This window comes from Petromyzon marinus, chromosome 25 (assembly GCF_048934315.1).
Source record: "Petromyzon marinus isolate PM22_M1 ecotype Great Lakes invasive population chromosome 25, UKy_Petmar_22M1.pri1.0, whole genome shotgun sequence".
NCBI classification, from domain to species: Eukaryota; Metazoa; Chordata; class Hyperoartia; order Petromyzontiformes; family Petromyzontidae; genus Petromyzon; species Petromyzon marinus.
In genome coordinates, this window is record NC_133691.1 from 15,630,191 (window position 1) to 15,645,527 (window position 15,337).

The 15,337-nt window shown below is 43.7% G+C and overlaps 1 protein-coding gene across 1 annotated transcript in view; it reads left to right on the forward strand.

Annotated features, from left to right (window-relative positions):
- The window catches only part of LOC142929154 (uncharacterized), a 216,479-nt gene extending 201,574 nt beyond the window's left edge, over positions 1–14,905 (forward strand). Inside the window, exon 2 of the mRNA XM_076069793.1 lies at positions 12,508–14,905. Within this exon, the coding sequence (XP_075925908.1) occupies positions 12,508–14,783 (2,276 nt within the window). The 3' untranslated portion in view covers positions 14,784–14,905. The remainder of the gene's footprint in view (positions 1–12,507) is intronic.
- Positions 14,906–15,337: the final 432 nt, after the last annotated feature.

A 15,337-nucleotide genomic window follows, 5' to 3' on the forward strand; every position in this document is an offset into this window, starting at 1 on the left:
CTCAGGGAAATGCTTGTTGATGTGCTTCACAGTGAGGCTCGCTTCAGCTGTGAGCGTTGCTCCCTCCTCTGCCGATGTTCTGCCAGTGCAGCTACAGGAGCTGCTTTTATAGCCCTGGCAGTAGCTACGAGCAGATGCCAGGGGCAGATAGAAGCGTCCAGAATGACGCAGCTGCTCCCAGGGGCTTCCTCCATCCGCACAGAATCTAGAGCGTCACTCGTGTCTCAGATGTGAATAATTAGTATTGTATTACAATTCTATAAACAATACAGTGTTGTAGTGCATCACGTGTTGATGTTCCATTGCACAGCCACGTTCCAAATGCTATAATGACGTAAGAGCCGTGGAAACCTCTGACGCCACGGTGACGTCATGGCCCGGTGACGTCACGGCAGAGGCCAGAGTGGAGTCGGCTACTGGAGAGGCAACCACCTTGCCCCACGCTGCTCCTCCAATTCGAGGTCTTCAGAGAACTTCGCCACCACCACCATGGCGATCTTCACGGCTGTCCTCACTTTGGTTCTGCTGCTCACGCAGCCGATGGTGGAACTCCTCGGAGGATCTCGGCGTGGGGGTTCGGTCATCAACGGCTCCAACACCACCACCACCACGATCAACTACTCCGGACTCATGAAGAACGTCTCTGCACCAGCAGGGGTCGCCACCTGGGGACCGATGTTCAGTAGCCACAGTGAGGACATTGTGGACAGCGTGCTCCCTGCCCTCCTGCAGGCTATGGGTGAGCTGAGCAGCAGCTGCCAGGCCATAGTGGACAGCGCGCTCCCTGCTCTGCTCCACGCTGTGGGTCAACTGTACAGCGGCTGCAAGGAGGCCATCAGCTCCACCGTGCCGCTGAACACCCTGCACATCGCCGTGCATCTCTGGCGTTTCATACGTCGCCAAGTGAGTGAGCAACATCCAACATCATCACCACCACCATCAGCCATGGTCAATCCACTAGTGGGTAGAGACCTCCACGAGCCGTCGCCACCTCCCACGATGCCGCTGTGCAGTAATCCACCCAGCACCTGCACGTGGAGCGATTTCATTGCTTCATCTCCCCACTGGGCACCCTCTCGGATGACCCCCTCGCAGCCCGTCGGCATCACTCGCCGCCTTCACACCTCCACCGATCCCCCTCAACTCCACTCACGGTGTCTTCAACAGCCTGGTTGGGCACTGGAACAGTATCCCGGACAGTGCCGGATTAAGCTCGTGCGGGTCCTGTAGCTTATATTATAAAGGTGCCCAGAACAAATAAAAAAACACAATTATAAAACACGAAGTTTTTAACTTGCATTGTAAAGTAATTGTAATTTTACTATAGTAATAGTGCAAGTACAGAATCACTGAACCGGGATTTATAGCGTGAGATCATTTAGCACGGGGCCCTTGAAAGTGCGGGGCCCACAGCTAATGATTATTTTGTTCCGAGGATAATCCGGCACTGATCACGGATTGAGTATGAGGAGCAGTGATGAGATTTAAAGTATGTTTTTACATGTTATTAAAATGTTATGTTTAATAGAAAATATAATGTTGTTGTTTGTCTCTTAGCTGTGATTCTTAAAAACACTGTTGTTACTCAATGGTCTTTCGGTAAAGTCACGTAGAAAGAAAATAAAATAAATAATAGAATACGACGTTTCGATTGCAACCCAAGCAGTCGTCATCAGGTGAAACTAAATTTGAGAGAGAGACCAAACACAGACAGGGAGACACAAAGATCCCCCGTATAGCCTGCACAGACTGTAGGGGCAAGTGCTGTTAGCGAGCACCTATGAAGGCCGGAACAGTACACGAGGGGGTGGGTGGCCAGCACCACGCCCGACCGCCTTTGTCTCCCCAGTGGCGATGTGTACACACCGCACCAGGTACTCATTTGAGGCTGAGTCGACCTAGGGGAGGCCCGGGACCGGTTCAGATAATCGTCACTGGTGTTGGCCGTGAGCGGGAATCGAACCCGGGTCGCCAGGTTCATAGCGCAGCGTAGCGCTAACAGCTGCACCACCGCTCCCCACAACAGGGAGACACACAGACACACAAGCAGAGAAGGACGGTGATCAACCAGGCAAAGTATTATTTGTTGTGTTGGCCGACTCAATGAGTTGCATTACATTTCTAAGTTTGCTGAGTTTGATCTTTTTTCTATCAGCTTGTACCCTCTGTAAATTTCACCCCCACTATCTCGCCCGTTACGGCAGCCCCTCCGCTCCCACTCCCCCTCGGAGTAGCCGAGGGATTAGCCGGGGTATGCTTGCTCTGCGATCTTACATTTACTTGCAAATCCCACCACAAACGTATATAGTGTAACGTTTGGTTGCAGTAGCTCTCTCGCTACATTTCTTCCTGTCTCAGCAGTCCGCCTACTGTATTATTTCACCTGAAGGCGATTGCTTTTGTTACGATCGAAACGTCGTGATCTACAGTGATACCTTGGATTGCGAGTAACTTGGTCTGCGAGTGTTTTGCAAGACGAGTATAGTACTATAGTGTTGTGACCACGTGTATACTGTTTACTATAGTAGTATAGTGTTGTGACCACGTGTATACTGTTTACTACAGTACTATGGTGTTGTGACCACGCTTATACTGTTTACTATAGTACTATAGTGTTGTGACCACGTGTATACTGTTTACTACAGTACTATGGTGTTGTGACCACGTGTATACTGTTTACTATAGTACTATAGTGTTTTGACCACGTGTATACTGTTTACTACAGTACTATAGTGTTGTGACCAACGTGTATACTGTTTACTATAGTACTATAGTGTTGGGACCACGTGTATACTGTTTACTACAGTACTATAGTGTTGTGACCACGTGTATACTGTTTAATATAGTACTATAGTGTTGGGATCACGTGTATACTGTTTACTACAGTACTATAGTGTTGTGACCACGTGTATACTGTTTACTATAGTACTATAGTGTTGTGACCATGTGTATACTGTTTACTATAGTACTATAGTGTTGTGACCACGTCTATACTGTTTACTACAGTACTATAGTGTTGTGACCACGTGCATACTGTTTACTATAGTACTGTAGTGTTGTGACCACGTGTATACTGTTTACTATAGTACTATAGTGTTGGGACCACGTGTATGCTGTTTACTACAGTACTATAGTGTTGTGACCACGTGTATACTGTTTACTATAGTACTATAGTGTTGGGACCACTTTATACTGTTTACTATAGTACTATAGTGTTGGGACCACGTGTATACTATTTACTACAGTACTATAGTGTTGTGACCACGTGTATACTGTTTACTATAGTACTATAGTGTTGTGACCACGTGTATACTGTTTACTATAGTACTATAGTGTTGTGACCACGTGTATACTGTTTACTATAGTACTATAGTGTTGGGACCACGTGTATACTGTTTACTACAGTACTATAGTGTTGTGACCACGTGTATACTGTTTGCTATAGTACTATAGTGTTGTGACCATGTGTATACTGTTTACTATGGTACTATAGTGTTGTGACCACGTGTATACTGTTTACTATAGGACTATAGTGTTGTGACCACGTGTATACTGTTTACTATAGTACTGTAGTGTTGTGACCACGTGTATACTATTTACTATAGTACTATAGTGTTGGGACCACGTGTATACTGTTTACTATAGTACTATAGTGTTGGGACCACGTGTATACTGTTTACTACAGTACTATAGTGTTGTGACCACGTGTATACTGTTTACTACAGTACTATAGTGTTGTGACCACGTGTATACTGTTTACTATAGTACTATAGTGTTGTGACCACGTGTATACTGTTTACTATAGTACTATAGTGTTGTGACCATGTGTATACTGTTTACTATAGTACTATAGTGTTGTGACCACGTCTATACTGTTTACTACAGTACTATAGTGTTGTGACCACGTGTATACTGTTTACTATAGTACTATAGTGTTGTGACCATGTGTATACTGTTTACTATAGTACTATAGTGTTGTGACCACGTCTATACTGTTTACTACAGTACTATAGTGTTGTGACCACGTGCATACTGTTTACTATAGTACTGTAGTGGTGTGACCACGTGTGTACTGTTTACTATAGTACTATAGTGTTGTGACCACGTGTACACTGTTTACTACAGTACTATAGTGGTGTGACCACGTGTGTACTGTTTACTATAGTACTATAGTGTTGTGACCACGTGTACACTGTTTACTACAGTACTATAGTGTTGTGACCACGTGTGTAATGTTTACTACAGTACTATAGTGTTGTGACCACGTGTGTAATGTTTACTACAGTACTATAGTGTTGTGACCACGTGTATACTGTTTACTACAGTACTATAGTGTTGTGACCACGTGTATACTGTTTACTATAGTACTATAGTGTAACCACGTGTATACTGTTTACTACAGTACTATAGTGTTGTGACCACGTGTATACTGTTTACTACAGTACTATAGTGTTGTGGCCACGTCTATACTGTTTACTACAGTACTATAGTGTTGTGACCACGTGTATATTGTTTACTACAGTACTATCGTGTTGTGACCACGTGTATACTGTTTACTATAGTACTATGGTGTTGTGACCACGTGTATACTGTTACTATAGCACTATAGTGTTGTGACCACGTGTATACTGTTTACTACAGTACTATAGTGGTGTGACCACGTGTATACTGTTTACTATAGTACTATAGTGTTGTGACCACGTGTATACTGTTTACTATAGTACTATAGTGTTGTGACCACGTGTATACTGTTTACTATAGTACTATAGTGTTGTGACCACGTGTATACTGTTTACTATAGTACTATAGTGTTGTGACCACGTGTATACTGTTTACTACAGTATTATAGTGGTGTGACCACGTGTGTACTGTTTACTATAGTACTGTAGTGGTGTGACCACGTGTGTACTGTTTACTATAGTACTATAGTGTTGTGACCACGTGTACACTGTTTACTACAGTACTATAGTGGTGTGACCACGTGTGTACTGTTTACTATAGTACTATAGTGTTGTGACCACGTGTACACTGTTTACTACAGTACTATAGTGTTGTGACCACGTGTGTAATGTTTACTACAGTACTATAGTGTTGTGACCACGTGTGTAATGTTTACTACAGTACTATAGTGTTGTGACCACGTGTATACTGTTTACTACAGTACTATAGTGTTGTGACCACGTGTATACTGTTTACTATAGTACTATAGTGTAACCACGTGTATACTGTTTACTACAGTACTATAGTGTTGTGACCACGTGTATACTGTTTACTACAGTACTATAGTGTTGTGGCCACGTCTATACTGTTTACTACAGTACTATAGTGTTGTGACCACGTGTATATTGTTTACTACAGTACTATAGTGTTGTGACCACGTGTATACTGTTTACTATAGTACTATGGTGTTGTGACCACGTGTATACTGTTACTTTCGCACTATAGTGTTGTGACCACGTGTATACTGTTTACTACAGTACTATAGTGGTGTGACCACGTGTATACTGTTTACTATAGTACTATAGTGTTGTGACCACGTGTATACTGTTTACTATAGTACTATAGTGTTGTGACCACGTGTATACTGTTTACTATAGTACTATAGTGTTGTGACCACGTGTATACTGTTTACTATAGTACTATAGTGTTGTGACCACGTGTATACTGTTTACTACAGTACTATAGTGGTGTGACCACGTGTGTACTGTTTACTATAGTACTATAGTGTTGTGACCATGTGTACACTGTTTACTACAGTACTATAGTGTTGTGACCACGTGTGTAATGTTTACTACAGTACTATAGTGTTGTGACCACGTGTATACTGTTTACTACAGTACTATAGTGTTGTGACCACGTGTATACTGTTTACTATAGTACTATAGTGTGACCACGTGTATACTGTTTACTACAGTACTATAGTGTTGTGACCACGTGTATACTGTTTACTACAGTACTATAGTGTTGTGACCACGTGTGTAATGTTTACTACAGTACTATAGTGTTGTGACCACGTGTATACTGTTTACTATAGTACTATAGTGTTGTGACCACGTGTATACTGTTTACTACAGTACTATAGTGTTGTGACCACGTGTATACTGTTTTCTATAGTACTATAGTGTTGTGACCACGTGTATACTGTTTACTATAGTACTATAGTGTTGTGACCACGTGTATACTGTTTACTATAGTACTATAGTGTTGTCACCACGTGTATACTGTTTACTACAGTACTATAGTGGTGTGACCACGTGTGTACTGTTTACTATAGTACTATAGTGTTGTGACCACGTGTACACTGTTTACTACAGTACTATAGTGTTGTGACCACGTGTGTAATGTTTACTACAGTACTATAGTGTTGTGACCACGTGTGTAATGTTTACTACAGTACTATAGTGTTGTGACCACGTGTATACTGTTTACTATAGTACTATAGTGTGACCACGTGAATACTGTTTACTACAGTACTATAGTGTTGTGACCATGTGTATACTGTTTACTATAGTACTATAGTGTTGTGACCACGTCTATACTGTTTACTACAGTACTATAGTGTTGTGACCACGTGTATACTGTTTACTATAGTACTATAGTGTTGTGACCACGTGTATACTGTTTACTACAGTACTATAGTGGTGTGACCACGTGTGTACTGTTTACTATAGTACTATAGTGTTGTGACCACGTGTACACTGTTTACTACAGTACTATAGTGTTGTGACCACGTGTGTAATGTTTACTACAGTACTATAGTGTTGTGACCACGTGTGTAATGTTTACTACAGTACTATAGTGTTGTGACCACGTGTATACTGTTTACTACAGTACTATAGTGTTGTGACCACGTGTATACTGTTTACTATAGTACTATAGTGTAACCACGTGTATACTGTTTACTACAGTACTATAGTGTTGTGACCACGTGTATACTGTTTACTACAGTACTATAGTGTTGTGGCCACGTCTATACTGTTTACTACAGTACTATAGTGTTGTGACCACGTGTATATTGTTTACTACAGTACTATAGTGTTGTGACCACGTGTATACTGTTTACTATAGTACTATGGTGTTGTGACCACGTGTATACTGTTACTTTCGCACTATAGTGTTGTGACCACGTGTATACTGTTTACTACAGTACTATAGTGGTGTGACCACGTGTATACTGTTTACTATAGTACTATAGTGTTGTGACCACGTGTATACTGTTTACTATAGTACTATAGTGTTGTGACCACGTGTATACTGTTTACTATAGTACTATAGTGTTGTGACCACGTGTATACTGTTTACTATAGTACTATAGTGTTGTGACCACGTGTATACTGTTTACTACAGTACTATAGTGGTGTGACCACGTGTGTACTGTTTACTATAGTACTATAGTGTTGTGACCATGTGTACACTGTTTACTACAGTACTATAGTGTTGTGACCACGTGTGTAATGTTTACTACAGTACTATAGTGTTGTGACCACGTGTATACTGTTTACTACAGTACTATAGTGTTGTGACCACGTGTATACTGTTTACTATAGTACTATAGTGTGACCACGTGTATACTGTTTACTACAGTACTATAGTGTTGTGACCACGTGTATACTGTTTACTACAGTACTATAGTGTTGTGACCACGTGTGTAATGTTTACTACAGTACTATAGTGTTGTGACCACGTGTATACTGTTTACTATAGTACTATAGTGTTGTGACCACGTGTATACTGTTTACTACAGTACTATAGTGTTGTGACCACGTGTATACTGTTTTCTATAGTACTATAGTGTTGTGACCACGTGTATACTGTTTACTATAGTACTATAGTGTTGTGACCACGTGTATACTGTTTACTATAGTACTATAGTGTTGTCACCACGTGTATACTGTTTACTACAGTACTATAGTGGTGTGACCACGTGTGTACTGTTTACTATAGTACTATAGTGTTGTGACCACGTGTACACTGTTTACTACAGTACTATAGTGTTGTGACCACGTGTGTAATGTTTACTACAGTACTATAGTGTTGTGACCACGTGTGTAATGTTTACTACAGTACTATAGTGTTGTGACCACGTGTATACTGTTTACTATAGTACTATAGTGTGACCACGTGAATACTGTTTACTACAGTACTATAGTGTTGTGACCACGTGTATACTGTTTACTACAGTACTATAGTGTTGTGACCACGTCTATACTGTTTACTACAGTGCTATAGTGTTGTGACCACGTGTATACTGTTTACTACAGTACTATAGTGTTGTGACCACGTGTGTAATGTTTACTACAGTACTATAGTGTTGTGACCACGTGTATACTGTTTACTACAGTACTATAGTGTTGTGACCACGTGTGTAATGTTTACTACAGTACTATAGTGTTGTGACCACGTGTGTACTGTTTACTATAGTACTATAGTGTTGTGACCACGTGTACACTGTTTAATACAGTACTATAGTGTTGTGACCACGTGTGTAATGTTTACTACAGTACTATAGTGTTGTGACCACGTTTGTAATGTTTACTACAGTACTATAGTGTTATCACCACGTGTATACTGTTTACTACAGTACTATAGTGTTGTGACCACGTGTATACTGTTTACTATATTACTATAGTGTGACCACGTGTATACTGTTTACTACAGTACTATAGTGTTGTGACCACGTGTATACTGTTTACTACAGTGCTATAATGTTGTGACCACGTGTATGCTGTTTACTACAGTACTATAGTGTTGTGACCACGTGTATACTGTTTACTACAGTACTATAGTGTTGTGACCAGGTGTATACTGTTTACTACAGTACTATAGTGTTGTGACCACGTCTATACTGTTACTACAGTACTATAGTGGTGTGACCACGTGTATACTGTTTACTACAGTACTATAGTGTTGTGACCACGTGTATACTGTTTACTACAGTACTATAGTGTTGTGACCAGGTGTGTACTGTTTACCACTGTACTATAGTGTTGTGACCACGTGTATACTGTTTACTACAGTATAGTGTTGTGACCACGTATGTACTATGTACTATTGTACTATAGTGTTGTGACCACGTGTATACTGTTTACTACAGTATAGTGTTGTGACCACGTGTGTACTATTTACTATAGTACTATAGTGTTGTGACCACGTGTATACTGTTTACTACAGTATAGTGTTGTGACCACGTGTGTACTATTTACTATAGTACTATAGTGTTGTGACCACGTGTATACTGTTTACTACAGTATAGTGTTGTGACCACGTGTGTACTATTTACTATAGTACTATAGTGTTGTGACCACGTGTATACTGTTTACTACAGTATAGTGTTGTGACCACGTGTTTACTATTTACTATAGTACTATAGTGTTGTGACCACGTGTATACTGTTTACTACAGTATAGTGTTGTGACCACGTGTGTACTATTTACTATAGTACTATAGTGTTGTGACCACGTGTATACTGTTTACTACAGTACTATAGTGTTGTGACCACGTGTATACTGTTTGCTACAGTACTATAGTGTTGTGACCACGTGTATACTGTTTACTACAGTACTATAGTGTTGTGACCACGTGTATACTGTTTACTACAGTACTATAGTGTTGTGACCACGTGTATACTGTTTACTACAGTGCTATAATGTTGTGACCACGTGTATGCTGTTTACTACAGTACTATAGTGTTGTGACCACGTGTATACTGTTTACTACAGTACTATAGTGTTGTGACCACGTGTATACTGTTTACTACAGTACTATAATGTTGTGACCACGTCTATACTGTTACTACAGTACTATAGTGGTGTGACCACGTGTATACTGTTTACTACAGTACTATAGTGTTGTGACCACGTGTATACTGTTTACTACAGTACTATAGTGTTGTGACCAGGTGTGTACTGTTTACCACTGTACTATAGTGTTGTGACCACGTGTATACTGTTTACTACAGTATAGTGTTGTGACCACGTATGTACTATGTACTATAGTACTATAGTGTTGTGACCACGTGTATACTGTTTGCTACAGTATAGTGTTGTGACCACGTGTGAACTATTTACTATAGTACTATAGTGTTGTGACCACGTGTATACTGTTTACTACAGTATAGTGTTGTGACAACGTGTGTACTATTTACTATAGTACTATAGTGTTGTGACCACGTGTATACTGTTTACTACAGTATAGTGTTGTGACCACGTGTGTACTATTTACTATAGTACTATAGTGTTGTGACCACGTGTATACTGTTTACTACAGTATAGTGTTGTGACCACGTGTTTACTATTTACTATAGTACTATAGTGTTGTGACCACGTGTATACTGTTTACTACAGTATAGTGTTGTGACCACGTGTGTACTATTTACTATAGTACTATAGTGTTGTGACCACGTGTATACTGTTTACTACAGTACTATAGTGTTGTGACCACGTGTATACTGTTTGCTACAGTACTATAGTGTTGTGACCACGTGTATACTGTTTACTACAGTACTATAGTGTTGTGACCACGTGTATACTGTTTACTACAGTACTATAGTGTTGTGACCACGTGTATACTGTTTACTATAGTACTGTAGTGTTGTGACCACGTGTATACTGTGTTTGCTATAGTACTATAGTGTTGTGACCACGTGTATACTGTTTACTACAGTACTATAGTGTTGTGACCACGTGTGTACTGTTTACTACAGTACTATAGTGTTGTGACCACGTGTATACTGTTTACTATAGTACTATAGTGTTGTGACCACGTGTATACTGTTTACTAAAGTACTATAGTGTTGTGACCACGTGTATACTGTTTACTATAGTACTATAGTGTTGTGACCACGTGTATACTGTTTACTATAGTACTATAGTGTGACCACGTGTATACTGTTTACTACAGTACTATAGTGTTGTGACCACGTGTATACTGTTTACTACAGTACTATAGTGTTGTGACCACGTGTATACTGTTTACTACAGTACTATAGTGTTGTGACCACGTGTATACTGTTTACTACAGTACTATAGTGTTGTGACCACGTGTATACTGTTTCCTATAGTACTATAGTGTTGTGACCACGTGAATACTGTTTACTACAGTACTATAGTGGTGTGACCACGTGTATACTGTTTACTACAGTACTATAGTGTTGTGACCACGTGTATACTGTTTACTACAGTACTATAGTGTTGTGACCACGTGTGTACTGTTTACCACAGTACTATAGTGTTGTGACCACGTGTATACTGTTTACTACAGTATAGTGTTGTGACCACGTGTGTACTATTTACTATAGTACTATAGTGTTGTGACCACGTGTGTACTGTTTACCACAGTACTATAGTGTTGTGACCACGTGTATACTGTTTACTACAGTACTATAGTGTTGTGACCACGTGTATACTGTTTACTATAGTACTATAGTGTTGTGACCACGTGTATACTGTTTACTACAGTGCTATAGTGTTGTGACCACGTGTATACTGTTTACTACAGTACTATAGTGTTGTGACCACGTGTATACTCTTTCCTACAGTACTATAGTGTTGTGACCAAGTGTGTACTGTTTACTACAGTACTATAGTGTTGTGACCACGTGTATACTGTTTACTATAGTACTGTAGTGTTGTGACCACGTGTATACTGTGTTTGCTATAGTACTATAGTGTTGTGACCACGTGTATACTGTTTACTACAGTACTATAGTGTTGTGACCACGTGTGTACTGTTTACTACAGTACTATAGTGTTGTGACCACGTGTATACTGTTTACTATAGTACTATAGTGTTGTGACCACGTGTATACTCTTTACTACAGTACTATAGTGTTGTGACCACGTGTGTACTGTTTACTACAGTACTGTAGTGTTGTGAATACGTGTGTGTGCGTAAAGCATTTTTTTTATTTTGTGTCCATGTGTAGTGACTGTTCTTTAGTAACTGTACTGCAAGTGAAAGTCGTCCTACACAATAACCATCCTCTATCTCGTCTCCCTTACACCAGCCACGATTAAATGTAATTAATAAATTTGATTACTTTATATTAAATAATAAAAATATAAAAAGGTATTTTGTATTAATATTTTTTATATGAATACGGTATTTTTGGTTTGTGGAACAAATCATCTGAGTTTCCATTATTTCTTATGGGGGAAATTCGCTTTGATATACGAGTGCTTTGGATTAAGAGCACGTTTCCAGAAGGAATTATGCTCGCAATCCAAGGTTTCACTTTATTAGTTATTTTTCTATCTACGTGACTTTACCGAAAGAAACCAAAGAGTATGCTGTTGTTAGTTTAAATGTTTGGTAAGTAAGACTTAGTCTGTGCTGCTCTCCAGTTGCCTGGATGAAAAGTGGCCCAAGTTTTTCCCAATCCTGGCCTCCTGGCTCAAAAACGTAAAAAACAAACTCGCAAGTCTGTCCCCAGGGTCACAACACACTCACAGACACGGAGCAGGGAGATTCAGCTAATGACGCCGTTGATGTTTTTCGTAACTTTTCCAGAGAGCGATGAGAATGAGGATGAGGACCGGAAGGAGGAAGATTTCCCGGGCGCTGCAGAGAAAGAAAGGTGGAGGTCTCGGCCGAGCACCGAGTCCCCGGGCTCGTATGGCCGCGGCACGGAGACGAAAGCGGCGGGCGCAGGGGAAGGGAAGCAGCCCCGGAACCAAGCAGAGCTGTGCTCCTCACCTGAAGAATCCAGCTCCACTCAGGCCATCGCTCCCACTGGGGCCATCGCCTCCACCTCCACTCGGGCCATTGCCTCCATCTCTACTCGGGCCATCGCCTCCACCGCTGCCATCGCCTCCCCCGCTGCCATCGCCTCCACCTCCACTCAGGCCAGCGCCTCCATCTCTACTCAGGCCATCGCCTCCCCCACTGATATCAACTCCACCTCCAATGCTTCCATCGCCTCCACCTCCACTCGGGCCATCGCCTCCACCTCCACTCGGGCCATCGCCTCCACCTCCACTCGGGCCATCGCCTCCACCTCTACTCAGGCCATCGCCTCCACCTCTACTCAGGCCATCGCCTCCACCTCCACTCAGGCCATCGTCTCCATCTCTACTCAGGCCATCGCCTCCCCCACTGATATCAACTCCACCTCCACTGCTTCCATCGCCTCCACCTCTACTCGGGCCATCGCCTCCACCTCCACTCGGGCCATCTTTTCCACCTCCACTCGGGCCATCGCCTCCACCTCCACTCAGGCAATCGCCTCTACCTCCACTCAGGCCATCGCCTCCACCTTTATTCAGGCCATCGCCTCCATCTCTACTCAGGCCATCGCCTCCACCTCTACTCCTGCCATCATCTCCACCTCAACTCAGGCATCGCCTCCACCTCTACTCAGGCCATCGCCTCTACCTCTACTCAGGCCATCGCCTCCACCTCTACTCAGGCCATCGCCTCCATCTCCACTCAGGCAATCGCCTCCACCTCTACTCAGGCCATCGCCTCCATCTCTACTCAGGCCATCGCCTCCACCTCTACTCAGGCCATCGCCTCCACCTCTACTCATGCCATCGTCTCCACCTCTACTCATGCCATCGTCTCCACCTCTACTCAGGCCATCGCCTCTACCTCTACTCAGGCCATCGCCTCCATCTCTACTCAGGCCATTGCCTCCACCACTGATATCATCTCTACCCCCACTGCTGACATCGACTCCACTTTCACTCCTGCCATTGCCTCAACCTTCACTTCTGACATCGCCTCCACTGCCACTATCGCCACCACCGCCACTCGCACCATCACCTCCACCCATGAGTAATCAAGCTAACCCCCAGGATTGGGAGCTCCCTGCTTTCCACCTGCCTCCACCTCCACCTCCACCAGAGCCCTGGGCTCCTCCACCCCACCGTGATACCAGACCGGGCCCGGCACACGAGTCTTTTGCTCCCTGTTCTTCGCGGCAGGGTTACCGCAAGTCCCGCAACAGCCGCCTTCCTCCCCGCCTCCGCAAACGTCCTCTCGAATCCTCAACTCCACTGCTGCCATCGCCTCCATCTCTACTCAGGCCATTGCCTCCACCACTGATATCAACTCTACCCCCACTGCTGACATCGACTCCACCTTCAATCCTGCCATTGCCTCAACCTCCACTTCTGCCATCGCTTCCACTGCCACTGTCGCCACCACCGCCACTCGCACCATCACCTCCACCCATGAGTAATCAAGCTAACCCCCAGGATTGGGAGCTCCCTGCTTTCCACCTGCCTCCACCTCCACCAGAGCCCTGGGTTCCTCCATGCCACCGTGATACCAGACCGGGCCCGGCACACGAGTCTTTTGCTCCCTGTTCTTCACGGCAGCATTACCGCAAGTCCCGCAACAGCCGCCTTCCTCCCCGCCTCCGCAAACCTCCTCTCGAATCCTCAACTCCATCCGCATTGATTCGTCCCAACCACCCAGACCGAGAGCACCTTCCCCCCCGCCTCGCTCCACCTGCAGGGCAGTGGATCCCCCCCCAGCCCAGGTGCAACGGCCGGGGTCCCGCGTACGGAGTCCCAGGTGCCCCTTCTGCCTGGCACCACTCCCACGAGTCGCGCTTCACGCGGCGTCCCGCCCTCCTCCCCACGCCTCCACCGGATCAGTGGATTCCTCCCCACCTTCGTCCCAGCCGAGCGGCTCCTGCTCCACACTGGGCCACCCGTCCCACTTTTGTTCCGTGCCGCTCCACAGATTTCCAAGACAGACATCATCATCCGCCCCTTGTCCAACCCACACCACTGCATCACCATAGCCCGGCGACATTCACGGACTGCTCACACACGTGACTCCTGCTGGTCGGGTGACCGTGATGAACTATATGTGTCGCGTTGATGGCCATGTGATGGACATTGCTTTGAGTGGCAGAGCAGGTGGTTGTCATGATTAATACATTTGTGTTGTTATTGGACACTGCAGTGTGCGTGTGAGTTGCTGTGCGGTGCAACAGAGCACGTATTTGGTGTCGATCTTCACGTGTGTGTGATTGTGGGGAGCGGTAGTGTCATGGTTAACGCTACACCGCGCTTCGAAACCCAGGTTTGACCCGAGTTAGCTTTCCGCACACGGCCACAGCCGGTGCAAGCAGTTGCGCAACTCGGTTGCACACAACTGAAGTCACTCTACACGTGGAAGTCTCTGCAACCAATTTGCTTTGCGATTGGTGGCCAGAACCACGAGCGATCCACACAGCACAGGGTGCTGGTCAGTCTGACCAACCACCCATTTCACCTGACTTTCCACAAAATCACCATTAATGTTCCTTTCCCGGGCAGTGACACCAACTCTGCCAAAGTGTTTTAGGAACTAATGCTGTGTATGTTCGGCAGAAACTCTGCACGAT